This window comes from Molothrus ater, chromosome 2 (assembly GCF_012460135.2).
Source record: "Molothrus ater isolate BHLD 08-10-18 breed brown headed cowbird chromosome 2, BPBGC_Mater_1.1, whole genome shotgun sequence".
Lineage (NCBI taxonomy): Eukaryota > Metazoa > Chordata > Aves > Passeriformes > Icteridae > Molothrus > Molothrus ater.
In genome coordinates this window covers 40,532,589-40,553,039 of record NC_050479.2, presented here as the reverse complement: position 1 = coordinate 40,553,039, position 20,451 = coordinate 40,532,589, and the positions used below count along the sequence as shown (strand labels likewise).

The window sequence follows — 20,451 nt, the reverse complement described above, 5'->3', positions numbered from 1 at the left end:
GATGATATTAAAATTATAAAACTTCTGTTGGAAAATGTTGCAAACTGGATCTGCTTGGCTTAAATGTTAAAAATATTGATGAGAAGTTTTGTTTGCTAGTAGAATAGTTTTTTAAAGAAGAGGTTCTTTAGAACGTATTTTGGAATCTGTAAATTTTCAGAACACTCTATTTTCACTCCATCCTGTAGCTTATTGGAATTATTAACACTTAACACTTGCTGGCCCCACATCATTACAAGCTTCTTATTTGTTCAGGAGAGAAGTACCTCTTACCTCTTTAGAATGTATTCCTGTTATTTTGGGTTGCTAGTTGCTATTTAGGAATGAAATACTTCTATTAAGATAAAGCACCATATGGGAAAGAAATGCCTTTCATTTGCAATTCATTGTAAAATTAGTCTTATTAATATATCATTAGGAGAAAAACATTTATTTTGCAGAACTGGTAAAGCAGTTGTGTTCAGGGCATGATAAAAAGGTAGCACAAAGGGGCTGCTTTTGTCTTGGCTTTGTATCTTAGTTTAAAAGGCTTCCTGTTTTCATTCAACTGAGAAGTTGCTAGATCACTTGATACTCATGACTGGAACTGGGACTTGGGCAAAATTGTCATCTTATGCTGCTTTTACTGAGCACAGTGCTGGTTTAGGAGTGTGTGTCCTGTGTGCCAGTTAGCTGCTCAGGAATCCACTTGGATTAAGAATTCCCTTCCTGAGCTCACAGGATTGCAGAGGGTTTTATTGCTCTGGTAAGAAGCAGGCTTAGTGGGCTCAAGCCCACTAACTTGTTTGTAAGAGTCTATATATTAGCAGTAATTAAATTTTGAGGGCTTGTTGGGTCAATGTTGAAATTTCTGTGCACACTCTACATTTTTTTAAAAACTCTTTGTGAAATTACACTTACTAGCAGGACATTCATGCAAAACATCAAGAAGAAACAAGAAATTGTAGGTTCTGGATATAATGATGGCCAGAGCACATTGGATGAGTGTGTTCTTAGCCTTGTTTGTTAGTAGCAGCAAACACTGACATGACTTTTTGGAGCCCCAGAGCATTTATGTTAGTTGATGTTTGTCTTCCATATTCCATAGCTGTTCTGACAATCCATGTTTGTAATCTGTGTACTTATGTGTGTCTATGTCTGAAAATCTTCTGGACTGTAGTAATTTGATGGTTTTTGAGGTCTAATCAGTGTATATAAAACTGACATGTGGGCATCATGCCAGAGGGACCATAGTGTCTGTTAAGTTATCTTGATAGTACATAAGAGCCCTCTGGAGGTTTTTGTAGCCATAGGATGTTTTCTATCTGAAAATACATACCCACATCAAGCAAATAAATCCATAATTTGATCTTTTTTGATACTTGCTCTACAATGCTATCAGTGAGCAATAGTTTTTTCTGTCATCAGTTGACCAGAAGTTTCTCATCTGTCCAGATATGTGGTGGTGAGTTTGCTTAGGGTGTTGTCTGTGTGTTAGATTACAATAGTGTGGGTGTATTATGAAATTCAGCAATTGCAGTATAGTTGATCAGTTCCAGTAAATCTCATTAGCAGCATGAGCAGTTACTAGATGCCTACTAGTTTTTCTGGTAGGTTGCTGTAAAGGGCAGTTACCTGTGGTAGCTGTCTTCAAGATGTGTGGTAGGCTGTGCTGAAAAGGTTGTTAAAGGTCAAAGGTTGATTATTTGACTGAAACCTTTTGTTTCCAGGTCAAAGTGAGACTTTGTTACATAAATGATACTAAATTCAAACAACTGCTCTGAGTGATTGGTATGTAGTACAGAGTAAAGTTCTTAAGAGCACTTTTTTTCCCTTTTTTTTCACTTTTTCCCTTACTTTGCTCTGGAAGTGCAAGGTAGACTTTTCACCCGTTGTGCTTCTGAAGGGCACAGCAGCAGGTAGACTTAGAGCAGACAAGCCACTGTTCTCCATCCTCCTGTGACAAGTGGTAAGAGTAGCTGATGCTTATTGCATAGTAGTTTAATGCTGTGATAGAGATTGTGTAGCTTGTCCATTCTTCTCATTCTAAGTCTTTATAGAGACTATATACAGAGGTAGAAGAAGAAAACCGGCGGATTATAACGTGAAAGATGTGTTCATTCTACAAAAGAAAAATTTGCATTAGGTGGGAAAAAGGAAATCTCAAGTTCTAAACCATGGCCTATTTTAAGAGAAAAGCTTTATGCTAAGCAACCACTGTATAAATAGATAATAAATAATAAAATTTATTATGTTAAAACTAAGGGTTCAGTAGTACTCTTTCTTAATTAATAGTCTCTTTCATTAATAAATGTTCAAAGGATGATGTCAGAGTTTCAGAAAAATTAGAGAGGATATCAGAGTTCTTAAGGCATATAATACTGTTTTTAACTCTTTCAAGAATATAGACTTTATTAAGGAACTTGCTTTTTATAATTGTCATGATCTACAAAACATTTTTGAGTCTTGGTAAGTTATACACAAGATTTTTTTACTCTCAGTTTGAATGTTCTGGAAATACTTATGTGGCAATCAGTTCTGGATTATTGGCTGATGCAGTTTTACAGACCTGACCATCTGCTACTGGAAGAAAAGCTGGTTTTCTTCAAAAATTTTTGAAACGAGAAAACTTGAAATTTATACTTTTTATTTGAGAGTCTATTTTAAGAGATCAGACTGAGTTTAAAACTTTTTTTTTTCAGTTCCTCAGATGTTAGCAATGATGGTTGACTTGGAAGAAGATGAAGATTGGGCAAATGCAGATGAGCTTGCAGATGATGATTTTGACAGGTAATTATGAAACCAGTTGTTTCAATATGTTATCAAGCCTGTGGCTAAAGGCACATTTAAAGTGCAGAACGCAAATGCCTGTAGTGCATTACTTTTTCTTTATTCAAATAACTGTTGTAATTTTGTTCCTTCAGTCAGGAGCAGTTTATATGTAGGTTACTTAGGCAGTGTTCAGCAAGGAAGTAAATTATTTCAGTTTTGATATTTGCTGTAATTAGACAAGTTGCATGTCCCCATGTTTGCTGTTTTGTACTGTTGTAGCTTTTCAAAGCCTTTAGCTTTTGTTTTTTTCTGTCATTTATATGACTCAGTTCAGAAGTCAGTGCCTCCTAATCCTCTAAACTGAGGGCTAATCCTGAAGTTAGCTGGAAGCCATGTTGAATCATATTGGCCTGTTTAATTATCCACAGCCAATGTCTTTGTATTTTTCTGTATCTACGCCCTTGAAAATGTGGTGTTTTCAGAAAAAGGCAACTTTGGAAGAATGTCATCATGCATGGCAGAATTCCTGGTTGGATTTCACCTAGTCCAAAAATAGTACAATTTTGCTATTATTTTACATCCCTTGGTATGGCTAGCAACAGCTTATCTTGTTGTATGTTAGGCAAGGAAGATCAAAAGATGTCCAGTCATTTGGATTTGCTTATTCCTACATGTCTTGTAGCTTGCTCCAACTTTTTACTAAAATAGTGGTTTGCATACAGCATCCTGTTGCATTTACTCTTGTCCAGCTACTGTTTGAGTGAAGTAGAAGAAAGCAGAAATAGGTGTAGGAGGTAACTATCTCCACACTTCTATAAAGACATGGATGTTCATTTACCAGTCTAGACACTTCTTTGACATACCTGGTTCATCCAGACTCAGATGTAATTAGTGTTTTCAAACAATTTATCTCGGAACACTTAGAGATCTTCATAGGAAAATAGACTAAAGAAGAGATGTTCATTTACCCTGAGCTGTAGAGCAACTTCTGATAGATAGCAGGCATGTAAAGACACCTGTAGAACTGATGCTTAGGAATTTATGGAATAATCTTTGCCTTACTTGAAATAATCTTTTTAGTTCTCTTTGATTATGAAATTGAAAGTGAGCTGTCCTTTCTTGTCTCCCTCACATAGTAGACCATACCCTTTTAACCTGTTTCCTGAGTGCTAAAATTTTGCTATACAGGTGTCAGACACCACCACTACATTCAGGTTTGTTAAGTATTTGAATCTTTTCAGTGAATAAAATTTCAAGGGGGAATAGAATATTCAAGTTCATGTCCTTATCAAGCCTTTCAGGGTGTGGAAGTTTATTCAGATGGCTTGCTTTAGGCAGCTTAGTAAGTATGCTGAATCATGCACTTGAGGCATGCCATTTTCTTTTTATTGTCAACAGAGTAACTTTGTTCTTCTAAATACAGCTTAGCTGCCTATGGATTTTGTAATGAAAATTTTCCTTTTTTTAGTTAGAAGTCACAAGTAGAGCGAGCACAGATCAGAAAACAAGTTATGCTCAACAGCCTTAGCCTGAAGGAACTCCTTTGGCCCTCGAAGTAACAGGAGAGCTTGAGGCTTAGACACAAGCTACTGCACATGAGCTGGTCTCTGGTGATGGTGTGTGTGAGGGCAGTTTTTCTTTTAGCAGGTCGCTCCTGGTGCTGCTATGTGCTTCCCACCATTGAGGCTCACCTTTGTGGAGAGCTCAGTGCATGGCTGATGTGCGTGCTAATGTTTCCTGGTTGAGTCTTTGTAGCTTCCTAAGAGGAATGAAATTTTTGTGCAGACCCAGGAGCAGGCTAATGATCATTGGGCTGCGCCCTAGTTAGGGTGTGTTCGGATCTGATGAATGGGGATATGAGTCAGCCCACACGAAAGCAGCAGGGAATACTTTAGCATTTCCAGTTCTTTGTTGCTCCAGCTTCATAAAGGCGTGACATTCTAAAGGAGGAAAAGATTAATCCAACTTCCTCTTTTCTTGGCAAAAGCCTTGCAAAGATTAGATGGAGATATGGGGTCATTTTTCTGAGGTGACCTATCTTTATTTCTTAAAACTGAATGTGTGAATTAATGGCGGGAAGAAAGCTCAAGGAATGAAATTTCAGATGAAAGCTTGTGTTAGCTTCAGTGAGTTTGCTCCAATTTAACCCTGTGTGCCCATGCTTCATTGTCCTTCTGGTGATGTGTCTGTTTATTTGAACATGACCAATCTGAGGAACCAATACAAATGCTGTCGATATCTTTTCACAAACACCTTTGTTCACAACATGCGAGTTTCTAGATTATTTATGGTTTGTAATGAGACTTGGAGATTCAAACATAGTAATTTGAAGACTGTTTCTGGCCCAACTGATTGAAACTGTCAAGAAGGGGGAGATTGATCCCCTTGTGAGCCATTACTCAGCTTTTTCATCATCATGGATGTCCAGGATGGACTGTAATAACCTTGAGTTACCACACTCCCAGCCATATCCAGACTGTAACAGTAGTTATCTGTGTCCTGGAAACTTTCTTGCTTTTTTGTAGGGAATAATTCCATTGGGTGGAACAAATCACTTTGCATAGATAATGTTGGGCTATTCTAACTTCTGTAACTGACCAAGAGTCACAAATTCCTCACCTGGATTGGATGTTTTCTGCCGAGTCATTGACAAGAGACCATGCTACTGAGTACAGCCATCCAAGAAAGGGCTCTTGAGTGCCAAAGTTTGAATCCTGCTGGTTCACCTGAATCATAACAACTAACAGAACTGCTTTATGTTCTCGTGACAAAAAGGCAATGGCCAATATTATTGCTTCATTCATTGCAAATTTAGTTTCAGCTTTCTGGGTGTCTGTTAACTGCTGTGAAGTTCAGTCTGCACTTTGGACCTAGTGCTAGTAAGACTCAAGTTTCTTTGGTAGTAGACTTAATTAGTGGCCTGCAGATAACAAAGTCTCAGTGAATAGTAAATAACTATTTTGTGACTGGTGTGTGAGTTTTTAGATGTGAGTATGGTGTATTTACTTAAGGAGGCTCGTGTTTTCAGATGGCAAATTTTGAAGACTAGAACTGGGAAGAGCTCTCTGTTGGACTGCTTGTTTTGTTGTAGATCTCAAACCACTGATATTTGTGTAATCAATATTTAGCAATGCGGTGGCTGGTGAGAGTGCGCTGGACAGGATGGCATGTGGCCTTGGAGGGAAACTTGTTTTGCCTATGATTAAAGAACATATTATGCAAATGCTTCAGAATCGTAAGTAACTGCATTTTCTTTTATTGTTTTTTAACAATTCTGTGCTTGCCAGGAACTTCAATACCTCTTAAGTCTTTTTGTTTAGCTCCTTGATAGGTTATTATTCATTTCCACTTTTGATGTCAGCAGCAAAAACTGTAAATGCTGTGAACTTGAAGGTTTATACTTTCTCTTAGACTGGTTTATTAAACTTACATAGCGTGCATTATATAACATTTCTTCTGATACATGGACAGCTGAGCAGAGATGTCATAAAAACAATACAATTTTTTTAAACACTGGGAATTACATAAAAATAAGGGAAGAGTTGGGGTTTTTCTATTTCAGAATATTCTCTCTAAATCTCTAAACAGCCCCTCTCACAGTCCCTTAAGTTTGTCTAAAGTGCCACCTGCTTTTCTGTAGCTCAGTGTTTTTGCTTCTCCAGAAGTGCTGCATTTAAGTGAAATTTTAATGCATTACAGTTTGTAGAGCAAAACTTGTTTTTTCCCCCCTGGAATTTGATGGACTGAGGTTATTGGTAGTTTGTCTGTCTATTTGGTATGCTGATTTTAAAACTTGTTTCATGAGGTGTTTCTATATATTCTTATCAGTTGTTTTGGATGCTTCTTTTCCTCTTGAAATACCTGTAATGCCTGCTCAGCCAATGCTTCAAAACGTCCTGTGCATTGCTTTCAAGTTCTTTCACTTGACCTATGGTTTGAGCCTTTGGAGTAAAAGAGAATGCTGAAGTTCTGGGTTCTGCCTTCTTGGTTTAAAACCCAGTCCAGAAAAGTCTGTTAGCATTTTGGGTATGGAACAGAGGGCTACTCAAGGTAGCACCAGCTGTGTATGAACACTCACAAAGTCTGTTTGGAATTAAAGTGGTGAGGTGTAGGCTTAACTAGGAACATCTAATGAACTGAAATAACACAAAATAAACTGCTGCTTTTCTGTTGTGCCTTCTGTCAAGATGATACTTCATTGCATCCTGGTCAGACAGAAGTTTGAGTGTCAGGATTCTACTGCTCTGAACTGTGATGTTCTTCATTCTGGGAATGTAATATGTTATTAGCAATAATGAAATATTGCATTATTTTGGGAGCTAAGTTCCGTAACATGCCTTTCTCACAGGTCATTTGGTAAACCTGTTTATTCTTTTGGTTTTCTCTTCTGTAATCCCGATGATTTCTAGCACAGAGAAAGATTTTTGTAAAAAAGAAATAAAGAATTAGAGTTTATCACATGTTGCTCAAAACAAAAATGAGAGAGGGACAGGCATGGAAGATTAATTTCAACAGTACCCACTACTCTGAGAATAAGCTAATATGACTTGGAGGTGGGGAAAGTTTACATCATAAGTAGAATATTGCTGTTCCTACAGTCTTGAGAAGACTGCTGGAAAGTTTGATACCAATCATTTATTTGTTTTAAATTCAGATACTGTTTGAGTCATTAGATCTTTTTCTTGAGGAAGGTATGGGGTCTTCTGATGATACTAAAACAGAAAAAAAAATGGGGGAGAGGGAAATAAAAATACTAAAAATACTGTCCTGATGTTTGCCTGGTCAGCTCATTTAATTAAAAATGCAGTTTCCAGGTATTAGTACTATGTTTGTACTTGTATCAGCAGTTAAGAACTCTTTTTTCTAGGTCTGGATTTGGCCTGGATTAGACATTCAATTTTTTGTGCATCTCTGGAAGTATGTATGAGGAAAACAGAAGAGTGTTTAACAAATCAAGTAGATGCATTAACTTCCCTTCCATCTCCTGTTCTTCACTCTGCCTCCTCCTGTGTCCCCCAGCCCCTGCAAAGATAAGGTGATTCATCTTTGTGGTTCTTGGTAGTTTCCAAAATGAGTAACATTTCATTTTTACTCTTCTGTAGCTGACTGGAAGTACAGGCATGCTGGCTTGATGGCACTCTCTGCCATTGGAGAAGGTTGCCACCAACAGATGGAGGGAATTTTAAATGAAATAGTTAATTTCGTTTTGCTATTCCTTCAGGATCCTGTGAGTATTGTTCTAGTAATTATTTCAAAATGTTTTCATTTCTGAAAATAAGAGATGACTGCTTGTTATGGCTACTTGTTAACTGCTTGAGGGAAATACTTTTTCAGCATCCCAGAGTAAGATACGCCGCTTGTAACGCTGTTGGACAAATGGCAACTGACTTTGCACCCGGGTTTCAAAAGAAATTTCATGAGAAGGCAAGTAGTAGAGTGGTAAGGGGAAAAAAAGTGGTAAAATTATGTCCCCTTCAGAAACTTGTTGTCTGAAAAAGGAGTATTTCTTTTTCAGGTGATAGGAGCTCTTCTACAAACCATGGAGGATCAAGGCAGCCAGCGTGTTCAAGCCCATGCAGCTGCAGCACTCATAAACTTCACTGAAGATTGTCCCAAGTCACTGCTTATTCCATATTTGGATAATCTAGTGAAGCATCTTCATTCCATTATGGTGATAAAATTGCAAGAGGTATAATACACGGAACAAATTGTTTGATGGAGGGGTAACCTTGTCACATAAGGAGAATAAGTATAGCTGAACTAAGACCTCAGAAATGAGCCAGTACACTTATCTGCTGATGCTGGTCTAAACTGACGAGAATTAGCATATGTGCAAAAGTAGATTTTCACATTTGGCATGCTTTTAAGTAAAATGTGTGCTTTTAAAATATAACACTTTATTCTTTTTCTTTCCAAGTTGATACAGAAAGGTACTAAGCTAGTTCTGGAGCAAGTTGTGACTTCAATTGCATCAGTTGCAGATACAGTGGAGGAGAAGTTTGTTCCCTACTATGATTTATTTATGCCCTCCTTAAAACACATTGTTGAAAATGCTGTTCAGAAGGAATTAAGACTTTTACGAGGAAAGACTATTGAATGCATCAGTCTAATTGGTCTTGCTGTTGGCAAAGAAAAGGTAAGCTTAGATTTTATATAATGGTCTAAATACACTTTAATGCCTTTATTTTTTGTGGTATTAGCACTGAATTAATATAATCACTTGTTAAACATACAGCTGTATTGTTGCTGATTTCTGTGCTTGTCTTTGTTTCCATTTCTGAGGTGATTGTGTTGCTGCTTAGGTTCACAAATTTGCAATAGAATCTTTTTGTAGCTTAAGTAATTCTTGTCACACTGAAAAATGTTGAAAGCAGTAATTTTTTCTTCTTTTGAGTTGTTTTTTTTTGCCTTAAGAAAAAAGACACAGCATCACATTTAGGCAGTGTCAGGGGCAAAATGTGTGCAGTTAAAAGGGAATTTAGTTTTGTATGTGGATGCCTGAAAAAGTTTAATTTAAGTGAGCATTTAACTGTCTGAGAAGTAGCATCTTAATTTGCCTTTAAAAACGTAGTTGTTTCCTGTATCTAGTTTATGCAGGATGCATCAGATGTTATGCAGCTATTATTGAAGACACAAACAGACTTCAGTGATCTAGAAGATGATGATCCACAGGTATGTTGAAATTGTCTCTTTACAGCTCGTTGGTATTAAAAGTATTCCTTGTATACATGATGATTCTGCCCCGTCCCTGGCCTTTCAGGCTAATTGTCCGGCCTGTGTTACAAAACTTGACATTGAGATGGCCCTAGAATCTTTCACAGAAGTGTGATTAGGAAATGAGACTTCCAGGACCTATATTTGTAGAAGAAATTTGAGCTTGCTGTCACCTTCTTATAAATAGATCAACAGGACTTGTAAGCAGCTGTTCTAATGAGCAGAGAGCTATTTTAACTTGCATATTTGAAAACAAATACTCCTCTGAAAACATAGTACTGCACACTTTTTTACTTTTTGCTCTATTTTACCGTTTTCAGGAATGTGCCTTGGTAGTATTGTTTAAATATGGGAAATATTTCAGAAAAAATATTTTTTAGCACAGGCACTTGCAATGTAATCATGAATCTTACATTGTCACATTTTTACATGTATAGCAATTTTGATTGGAGGCACTTTCAGGGTTTTGCTAGACTTGGGATGTCTTTTGATGATGCATTTTTATGTGGATTGCACATTGGATTAGTTCTCTTTGAAATAAGCTTTATGGATTGCTGACAAATTCTTTTCAAAAGTCCTATCATGTAATGCATTTCCTTTATGCCTTCCTTTTAAGTATGCATTAAAATAAAACGTGGGACATGAAAATTCTGTCTTCTCTTTTCTAGATTTCTTACATGATCTCTGCATGGGCCAGAATGTGTAAAATTCTTGGAAAGGAATTTCAGCAGTACCTTCCTGTTGTCATGGGACCTTTAATGAAGACTGCATCCATTAAACCTGAAGTTGCTCTTCTAGACAGTAGGTTTAAGATGATGTTTTGCTTGAAAAGTATACTGAAATAAATGATTTTGTAGCACTTTTAGACTATTTTTCCTTCCTTCTGTATAACAGCACAAGATATGGAGAATATGAGCGATGATGATGGTTGGGAATTTGTAAGCATAGGTGATCAGCAGAGTTTTGGAATTAAAACTGCAGGCCTTGAAGAAAAAGCAACTGCATGCCAAATGCTGGTGAGTAACAAAATAGTTTTGGTGATCCCTATGTTTCTGGTCAATCAAGTCTGTAGCCAAATTCTAAAATATAAACTATTAAATATTCTAAAATATTTAACTAAAATATTCTTTTTTGTCTCACATGAAAGAGTGTTTCGGGTGATACTGCTTAGTTTGGATTACAGCACTTATTAGTTATGTGTGGTTTACTTGATTAAAAACAGTTTGTTTACTTAGGAGCGTAAAATTTTTTAAATGAACAGATGGTTTTCCTTTGTTAGCAAAACTTAAGGAATTGGATATGTTAAAAAGTAGTTTCTTTTTGCAAATATTGCTGTTTTGGAATTTGGTTTGAAAAATACATTCATGCCCTACGAGTGGGAACTCATGCTGCTATCAGTGTTTCTCAAATTACCACAGTTGAGGGGAAGGGAAATGGATTATTACATGTTTTTTAAAATAAACTAAAAAAACCCTTGCACTTTTAACAATCTTCCTCTCACTTTTACATAGTTGAAAAATATAAGTATTATCCCTTAAAAGAGGCATATCTGTGCTCTATTTTTCAGGTTTGCTATGCAAAAGAGCTAAAAGAAGGATTTGTGGAATACACAGAGCAAGTTGTAAAGCTGATGGTTCCATTGTTGAAATTCTATTTCCATGATGATATCCTATTAACAAATGCCACTGTGAAAACGGAAACTTAGAATCAAGATTGTGCTTGCTGTTTTCCTAAATGAATTGGAAGTGTTTAGTGTTAAAATAGTCTGTGACTTTATAGCAGAAATGGTTTCGGAGAATGTTGGTTTACACACTATATTTTAGGCAATGTATTCCTGTTTTTCCTCCTAGTTTTTTTTTTTTTTTTTTAAATAAGCAATAAGTAGAAAAAGCAGTATTTGTGTAACAAAGCAGAAAAGAAATTGAACAGCTTTTCTGTCATGGCCTGAAACAGGCTTGAAACTCTTCTAAAGAGCAGGCAGTGTAATTTTCCTATGATTTAATCTATATATAATTAAGAAATCAAATGCATGGATTGTAATGAAATGTGTTTCAGGTAGAAAACCAAGAACTTCATTATGGTGGTGGGATCTTAAATTCTAAGCACTTTGTTGGTGTTGATTGCTGTATTTCCTTTAACAATGGCACGTGTCCGAGTGGCAGCCGCAGAGTCGATGCCCCTCCTGCTTGAGTGTGCCAGGGTTCGTGGGCCCGAGTACCTCACACAGATGTGGCACTTCATGTGTGATGCTCTCATCAAAGCCATTGGGACAGAGCCAGAGTCTGATGTCCTCTCAGAAATAATGCATTCTTTTGCAAAGGTAACATTCTTAGAAATTTCACAGCGTTATTGTTTGTAGCCTTTGAAATAAGAAGGGACAGTTTGATGTTCCTTTAAATGGCTTGAATAAATGCAAGGCTTCCTCTACAGGAAATTTGTTGTGACTATAAATGTTGTTACAGCTGATGGAAAAAGTTTGGGTTTTTTTTTTTTTTTCTGCAAGAATAAAACAGTTACCAAATTTTTTCATTTTAACCATGAGCAACTGAAATTATGGGTATGACATGTACAGTGGTACTGTGCCTTACTTGTATAATTTGAGCATTGGTTACAGTATGACTGTTCTTCTAATATTATTCCTGCATGTATTAATATTCTTTGTGTGCTTAGATTTCATTAAGACTGCTCATGTTAAATTTTAAAGCTGAAAAACTGGTTGTTTTGTTTCACAAGTGCATTGAGGTAATGGGAGATGGATGCCTTAACAACGAACACTTTGAAGAACTTGGAGGAATACTGAAAGAAAAACTAGAAGAGCACTTTAAAAATCAAGAATTAAGACAGGGTAAGTTAACACAAATCCTGTTAACATGGGATGTGGCTGTTCTTTAAAGCAGAATTTCTAATTATTTCTGAACACAAAGAAAAAAACTGTTTCCATTTCACTGATTTGTATATTCATGTGAAGTAATTGGACTGTGAACTAACAGAATTCATGAGTTGTATTCGTAAGCTTTTGGACGATGAACGTGGCATAATTTTCAACATACTGTAGTTTAATCAAAAGTTAATGGACAGATTTACTTGAAAGACAGTGCACATCTATGGTGTTATCATTTCCATGGGTTTTTTTCATCTGAAGTCTGCAGTTTTCTCAAAGCAATAGTAGTTTATTGTTTCTAAGCACTTGTCTTTGTGGTGTGTTTGTTTCTATTTCATGTGCATTTTTACACATTCTTAAACTGGACTATCCTGTACTTCTTCCTTTTCTGTGAAAGTTTTTTGAAGCTTCTTAAAAATGGAGAATTCCTGTTGCATCTTCAGCTACTGATTCCTGTTTTCTAAATTTGTTTCTGAATAATTTTTCCCTTTCACAGGCTTCTTACGCACTTATAGAAAGGCAGTGGTTTAATTTTTTTCTTTTAATTTAGTGAAAAGACAAGATGAAGACTATGATGAGCAAGTTGAAGAGTCATTACAAGATGAAGTAAGTTAGTTTGAAGAATTTTTCTGCTCTACAAGCACCAGGATGGAAATACTGCAAAAATATGTTTTTGACTCATTAGGGCATAGTGCATCCTTAGAATTATTTCTTCATAGAAGAATCTTGTTACCATAGTCCTTCAAAACAGTAAGAAATGAGTCACACTACATTTGTGAATTAGAAAATATTAAAGGTTTCCTTGTCTGATACGCTGAAGTAAGAAGTTCAGGATACAGCTTTTTATTTTCTTCATCTGCTCAAACAATTCCTGGATGACATTAACACTGATACAGATTTGACAGCAGACTACTTAATTACAGAATAAACTGAGTTGGAAGGGACCCACAATGATCATTGATTCCATTCCTGCCTCATCACAGGGCATCCCAGGAATCACACCATGTGCCTGAGAGCATTGTTCAAATACTTCTTGAGCTCTGTCAGGCTGGTGCTGTGGCCATTTCCCCAGGGCGCCTGTTCCAGGGCCCAACCCTCGGAGGAAGAACCTTTTTCTAATACCCAACCAGAACCTTTCCTGACACATCTTAAGGCAGTTCCTTTTGGTCCTGTCACTGGTCACCAGAGAGAAGAAATCAATGCCTGCCCCTTCTCTTGCTCCAGTGAGGAAGTTCTAGACTGCAATGAGCTCATCCCTTAGGTCTAGCCTTGCTGACTTGCTTTTTCTTTGAGCCTTGCAAGCTGGGTGGCTCTTAACCTTGGGCCTCTATACCTCTGATCCCAAGACATCTGGTGTGTCATGTCAGGAGCCTGTCTCAAAAAGAATAGCCCAAAACCAGAAAAGGACAACAGGATAAACAGCTGCCATCATGTGTTTGCTTATGAGGGAATACCAAAGTGACTACTTAACAACTTACACACTAGGGTACCAAAGTGAGTTAATAGTTTAAAGTGGAGGTGATTGTAGAAGAGATACAATAATTTTATTAAATCATTATTAGTATGGAGAGAGAGTAATAATGAATGGCTGCTGCTGCTGCTTATAACACGACACAAAGGATACTCAGTAAATTTAAGAACTAAGACATTTTTTTGCTGCACAATGCAGGTATGAAGCTTGATCACATGAGTTTAACCTGGATTCAGACTCCAGAAATCATACCCATATGTAAATACTGTCTTAAATAACAGTGTGGTTCTTGACCCTCTTTTTAGGCTTTTTAGAATTAGGCCAGCATTCAAGAGGATATATTTTTGTTGCCTCCAAGACCCTTTTATTTCCTCTGTGTCACTCTGTACTTAGAAAAATGCAAGCAGGCAGCAGTTTCAGAAAAGCTGAGTCCCTACTCTGCAACAGAGTTGCAAGGCATTTTAAAAAATGTTCTAATGTTTGCTGATTGTTCTGTAAAGTCTGGAGAAAGGCTTGTCTGCATTACCCTGTGAAAGGAGGTGTGGGATGAGGACACCACTTGCCATATGGACAGAATTAACAAATAAGTAACATTTGAATATATACCTTTGGTCTCAGAGTATGTTCATGTAGCCCTTACCTCAAGGCAGCAGAAACAGAAGAAGCACAGAAGTCATGAAAGTTATTCAAACAGTAGTTTCAGATCCAGCCCTCACTTCAGCAGTAACTAAATGGCTGATTTGGTAGGGAGTGGAAGGCGTACACCAAGCAAGTGTTACACTCTCTTCCCCAGGCCTCTGTTATCAGCTGTTGGTTAACAGGCAGTACCAGGCTAGGTGGACCTTGTAGTGTGCTGGAGCAGTTCTCTACCTCTTAATGTCATTGTGTGCCTGTGCCAGGGCTCCTGCTTGAGCTGTGCCTTGATGATGCAGAAATTGGCTCGCTAGGAAGGGTTTAAATATCCAGTTGTGGGAAGCTGCCGGTTGCACAAGAAATAGTTACTAGTTTGTCACCAGAAGGTGAGAAAGGTGAAGGTCACTAGGGACCAGAAACTAGCTGTACTGTTTTCCCTGCCTGTTAAACTGGTTAAAAGGACCATACTGAGTACAATAGAAGTCACTGTAAAAGAAAGTTAAGAGTTTTCCCAGCATAAGTATGTCCAGGGAATAATCCTCACCTGTAGATATAACTTGAATTGATAGCTCTGAGGTAAGGCTCCTTATTTGACCAGTTTGTTATATTAACTGGGCAGGGTGAAAAATTTGAACAAGAGGAGGAGAATAATATTTGTTACATTTTTGCCACAATCTTTTATCACAAAGGCAATTATCCATTTCCTTTTCCACAAAAGTTTCTTAGGATATCCATAGGGTACAGAAGAGGAAAAAGGCCTTTTGCCTTCTGTAAAGGGAACCCATTGAAGCAGCAAATTTGCACAAGATAGTTTTGTCTTGATCTGATTTTTCTGTCCCTGAAACAAACCTGCAAGTCCTAGGGAACCGAGTTCTAGCAATCAACTTACATTTTTAAGGGTGAAAAGGAGGACTCCTGGAACTACCAGTGAGTCAGTCTCACTCTGTGCCCAGTACAATCTTTGAACACATTGTCCTGGCAGCTGTGGAAGATGGGGAGGTGATTAGAGATGCTGATATAGCTTCCAAAATGCGAATCATGCCTGATTAATTTAGTGGGTTCTGTGATGGAGTGACTGTGTTGATGACTAAGGAGCAACTGATATCATCTGTCTTCTGTAAGGCCTTTAAGAGGGTCTCACCCAACATCCTTGTCACTAATTTGAGGAGATCTGTATTTGATTAATTCAGCAGATAAGAAATTGACTGAATGGCCATGTTAAAAAAATTCAATTCGGTGCCTCAGTATTGACATGACAGTAACAAGTGATGTCCCTCAAGATACTGGAACATGTTGCCTAGAGAAGGATGTGGATGTCTCATTCCTGGGAACAATCAGGGCCAGGCTGGATGGAGCTCTGAGCAACCTGCTCTAGTGGGAAGTGTCCTGCTGGTGGGATGTGTCCCTACCCATGGCAGGGGGTTTGGAACTAGATGATTTTTAAGGCGCCTTCCAACGCAAACCATTTTGTTTTTCTATCATTCTGCAATTAGACAAAGAATTGAAAATTATCGAACTTTAAAAAAAAGGTTTTACCAAAAAAGTCATAAATCAACTTTTTTCCATTAGTTTAGACACTTAGCACTTCATGTGACTTCCACTCCCTTAAGATTGTTAGTCTTCATGTGAATTGTATCCTTTTCCTTTCAGGATGACAGTGATGTTTATATTTTGACTAAAGTGTCGGATATTTTGCACTCAATATTCAGTAGTTACAAGGAGAAGGTACTGCCATGGTTTGAAAGGTTACTTCCACTAATTGTCAACCTAATTGTAAGTACCTTGTTTTCCTTTAATTTAAACATAATTATTTTTTCTGATGGGTTAATATGCCTTCCATGCTGAAGTCTTAGAGAACTTGGTAGATAGAATATAGCAATTACTGTTTTACAAAATAGAGGGTTTATTCTACATCAAGGATGAAGTTGTTACCCTGTGCTTTCTGAGCAGGGTCGTTGCTGTGCTACTTAAAATCTGTGTCTCAAAGATCCAGGATCACTGACACACACAACTGTTTTCATAAATTTAATTTCCTTGAGACTGTCCAGTATCTCAAAAATGGATTTCAAGAGGAGGGACAAAAAAGTGTCGCAGGCTCGTGGAGAAAAATTGAGACTGATACATGTAATGGAATGTGAAACAGAGGTGCAAAGATGGACACCTGATTTTGTTTTGTTCATGGTATTGCTGGAATATCGCTACTGCAAATTACATGGTTTTAGGATTGAATTTAACCCATGAAGATTTTAACAAAAGTATTAGACCACTGTTCCTGTGACTGTTGTTGATGTGCTCATTGGCTGTGCAAGAATTCAGGGTGTCTGAGCTGTTGGCTGTTTGTGCCGCAGTGCCCGCATCGGCCGTGGCCGGACCGGCAGTGGGGGCTGTGCATTTTTGACGATGTGGTGGAGCACTGCAGCCCCTCCTCCTTCAAGTACGCCGAGTACTTCCTGCGGCCCATGCTGGAGGCGGTGTGTGACAGCAGCCCCGAGGTGCGGCAGGCCGCTGCCTACGGAGTGGGAGTGATAGCGCAGTTCGGCGGGGACAGCTACCGGCCCGTCTGCCCAGGTACTGGGGCCGAGGGACACGTGGAAATGGCTCACCTTGGGGTGTGCAGGGCAGCAGATGGCCACTACTACCTGTGTCGTAGGCTGGTGATGGATTGAGTGATAAAGTGCCTCAGTTCCTCAGGCTTTTATTGTTCTGCTTAGTAGCATTCCTGTTGCAGCACTGACTGCTTAGCAAACTTGATTTACATATTCTTTTTTAAAATATGATCTGGCATGCAAATGTTAATTTCATAAAAACCATCTTGTTGATACACAGCTGTCTCATAGATGCTTTCTAGTAATATTGATGTGGTTACATATTAATGCAAATGCCTTTGGATGTCTGGAAAAACTACACAAGAGACATATATTAAGGAATAGCCTACAATATGACTTGTGTGGCTCTCTGCTTTCTGACTGTATAAAAAGGAGCCTGATTTCTGTAAAGTACTCATTTCTGAAATGAGTATGAGAGTACTTATCAGAAACACTTTGTCTGCTATGTTTCTGAATGTTTCAAATTTCTCTGAAGCTTCAAATTCATCTTAAATTTAAAGAAATTATTGTCTGCTTGCACTCTTCTTGCCAGTCACCAAAGTTAATTTTGCACACTAAGTAGCATCCCTTATGAAAGGGGTTTTTTTTCCTTTTTTTTTTAAGAAAATCTATAGTATGTGTTTAAAATATGTATTTTGCATGAATATTAAATGAAAGTTGAATTAAGAAAATAAGAATCATCTGATAGGGATTGACACAAGTCTTGCCTACATCAATCAGGGTTGTAATTTTCATTGTTAATGTAACTGTTACATGATAACAATCAGGATAAGGTGTCTTTTTAAAAAGAAAAAGGAAAAGCAATGTGGGAAGTCTTGCAATGAATCATCAAGAGCATGAAAAATTAGAATTGTCTAGACAGTTCTGATTTTGAAACTTTTTGAGCTTTTTAGCATCTGATGAAGTCTAATTTTATTTTTCATTAATTACACTTTATCTTACCCTACTTAAACTTTGTAAAATCTTTGATCCTTCTCTTTGTACTTGAACAAATAATCCTTGATTATGCCCAGACACCTGGCTTCTCCTTAAGTTGAATTTTGGATAAAATATACTTTCACCTTTACAGTATACAGTTTATTAGCAGACACCTCAAAAGTAATCCAAATCCTTTTGTGCATACATGAAAGAACTTTATGATTTATTTTAATAGATGAAGATATGCTGTGATTAGAAACAAATCCATGTCATGAGACATTATCTACCCCAGAGGTTTTGCTATATCTCTGAAAAACATCATGTCTGTGGGCTTTTATTTGTAACTTACTTAGTTAACTTACCCAGTAACTTTACTGGGTGATATACAGCACTGGCATATTGTTCTTTTGCAAGTTTGAAGAGTATGTAAATACTCTTCAGAAAAAGCAGAAGTATTGATATAAGCATTTTTGGCAGTCAGTTAAAATTGTCCAGGAATATAGGAAGAACTTGTAAATGGCATGTGAGTTACCTGATGAAACAAACATCAAGAGAACCAGATTTTGTAAAGGGCAAAGAAATAGGATGGAAGGGAACTACAGCAAAACAAGTCACTTTCTCGACAGGGGTACAAGGTTACAATTGATGCAGCTGGCAAGGTTGCTTCTGTTATGTTGGTCGAAGAATATAATTAGCTGTTCTCTGTGAAAATTGTATCAATCAACTGCATGGATTTCTTCCTAAGCCACATCAGTGGCCTCAAAACTGGGTGGTGCCAGATGTCAGAGCAGTCAGTCCTTGGAGAAAAGCTTAACATTGTAGAAGATGGGTCTTCCACTGTCAAAAGGCTTTTTTAAGGTTTATCTAACACAGTATCTATGTGAGAATGCATCTGTTTTATAGACAAGATGAAAACTTGTCTGGTAGGCTGTAGGGAGAAAATTATGCTGATTCATTTTGATGCCCTCCTAATTTTACAGTTGCAAGGACACACATACCTACAGAGTCATTCATTAGTATTACTGAGTGGGATACAGATGAGATTAGATTTAGCTTCAGCAGCCATGAAAACCTGAGGTATAAAATGCAGACTCAATTGTCCTGAACATTGTAGACCTCCCTGAAACAAACTCTGCTGTGGAGAATAACCCAGCATCATTATCCTGCATTCAGTATACATAAGCTAGCAGGTCTGATGTTTCTGTAGTTCTGTAATGTTTAACAGCTTTTCCATAGCTGCTTAATTCTTCAAAAATCTAATGCAGTGGACTTAATATAGAAAGTGGATTGTGCATTATTTAACTGCAAAGCTTCTACTTACTCATCAAAATTCAGAAGTGAGAGATCTTACCCTTCCTCAATAATTAGAGTTATTTTGAAGTGTGCTTTCCGTACAATTCCATAACCTGCTTACTGTGCTGATAGAGAATTTCACAGCTTTAGTATTTTATTTTTAGCAGAAGAACACAAGGACAATTGTTCCTGCTTGCATGTAGTGTGCTTGGAAGCCTGCATGGACACTAGTAGCTAAAAATGTGACATTAATGTTCATTTAGAAGGGTGTATGTGGTTACCCACATGACTGTTTAAAAAAATATAATTGCTATTAACCTAGGAAAAAAAAATGGCATATTTCTTCCATTGAAAGATTTCCTTGATTTTTATGATCCTAGCTATGCCAAGTTGATTCACCAGGTGAGATTACTCCTATGACCTTTTCCTAGGGCACCTTTTAGTGGTGGGAGGTGTGTCTGTGTACATCCATACATATTTTATATACAGATGTGTGATAGTAATAAAGTATAGCTTGATTGTGCAGTTAAACTTTATTCTTGTGTTTTTAACAATTAGAGGCACTTCCATTGCTGGTGAGAGTCATTCAGTCACCAGATGCCAAAGCCAAAGAGAATGTGAATGCAACAGAAAACTGCATTTCAGCAATAGGAAAGATAATGAAGTTCAAGCCTGACTGTATAAATGTTGAAGAAGTCCTTCCACACTGGTTATCATGGCTTCCACTTCATGAAGACAAAGAAGAAGCTGTTCATACTTTCAATTATCTGTGTGACTTACTTGAGAGGTAAGGCAAAGTCTTCACACTAATGCAGAAAGTAAGCCTGTTTACATTCTCTTTCCTTGCCCTCTTTTTCCAAAACTGAGAAACTATGAGGTTAATCTACATATGGTTTAGAGAAGATAATTAGAAATTATCAGAACTGAGCCTTGCCTGATGTTATTGCTGCTTTTTTAAACAGTTACTGTTCTTGTCCTAAATAGTGTCTGTACGGCTGGAAAAAAAATCCTGGCTGCTTTATATATCTATAATGACAAAGGATCTGCAGAAAACTTTTACAGAAAATTTCAGGAAAACTTTTTGATACTCTGCTTACGTATCAGGACCAGTAGCTGATCAGGTTTTTGCACCCTTTTGCTTTTCAACAAAGTGAAGTATAAAGCAGAGAAATAATATGGAAAAA

At 37.4% G+C, this 20,451-nt stretch overlaps 1 protein-coding gene across 1 annotated transcript in view; it reads left to right on the top strand.

Moving 5' to 3' along the window:
- IPO5 (importin 5) overlaps positions 1-20,451 on the top strand; it is a 44,828-nt gene that overhangs the window by 17,277 nt on the left and 7,100 nt on the right. Inside the window, exons 9-24 of the mRNA XM_036379214.2 lie at positions 2,682-2,769; positions 5,880-5,986; positions 7,854-7,978; positions 8,086-8,175; positions 8,267-8,440; positions 8,669-8,887; positions 9,340-9,423; positions 10,134-10,266; positions 10,360-10,481; positions 11,033-11,129; positions 11,613-11,785; positions 12,199-12,310; positions 12,897-12,952; positions 16,101-16,223; positions 16,799-17,018; positions 19,826-20,054. Of these exons, the coding sequence (XP_036235107.1) occupies positions 2,682-2,769; positions 5,880-5,986; positions 7,854-7,978; positions 8,086-8,175; positions 8,267-8,440; positions 8,669-8,887; positions 9,340-9,423; positions 10,134-10,266; positions 10,360-10,481; positions 11,033-11,129; positions 11,613-11,785; positions 12,199-12,310; positions 12,897-12,952; positions 16,101-16,223; positions 16,799-17,018; positions 19,826-20,054 (2,152 nt within the window). The remainder of the gene's footprint in view (positions 1-2,681; positions 2,770-5,879; positions 5,987-7,853; positions 7,979-8,085; positions 8,176-8,266; positions 8,441-8,668; positions 8,888-9,339; positions 9,424-10,133; positions 10,267-10,359; positions 10,482-11,032; positions 11,130-11,612; positions 11,786-12,198; positions 12,311-12,896; positions 12,953-16,100; positions 16,224-16,798; positions 17,019-19,825; positions 20,055-20,451) is intronic.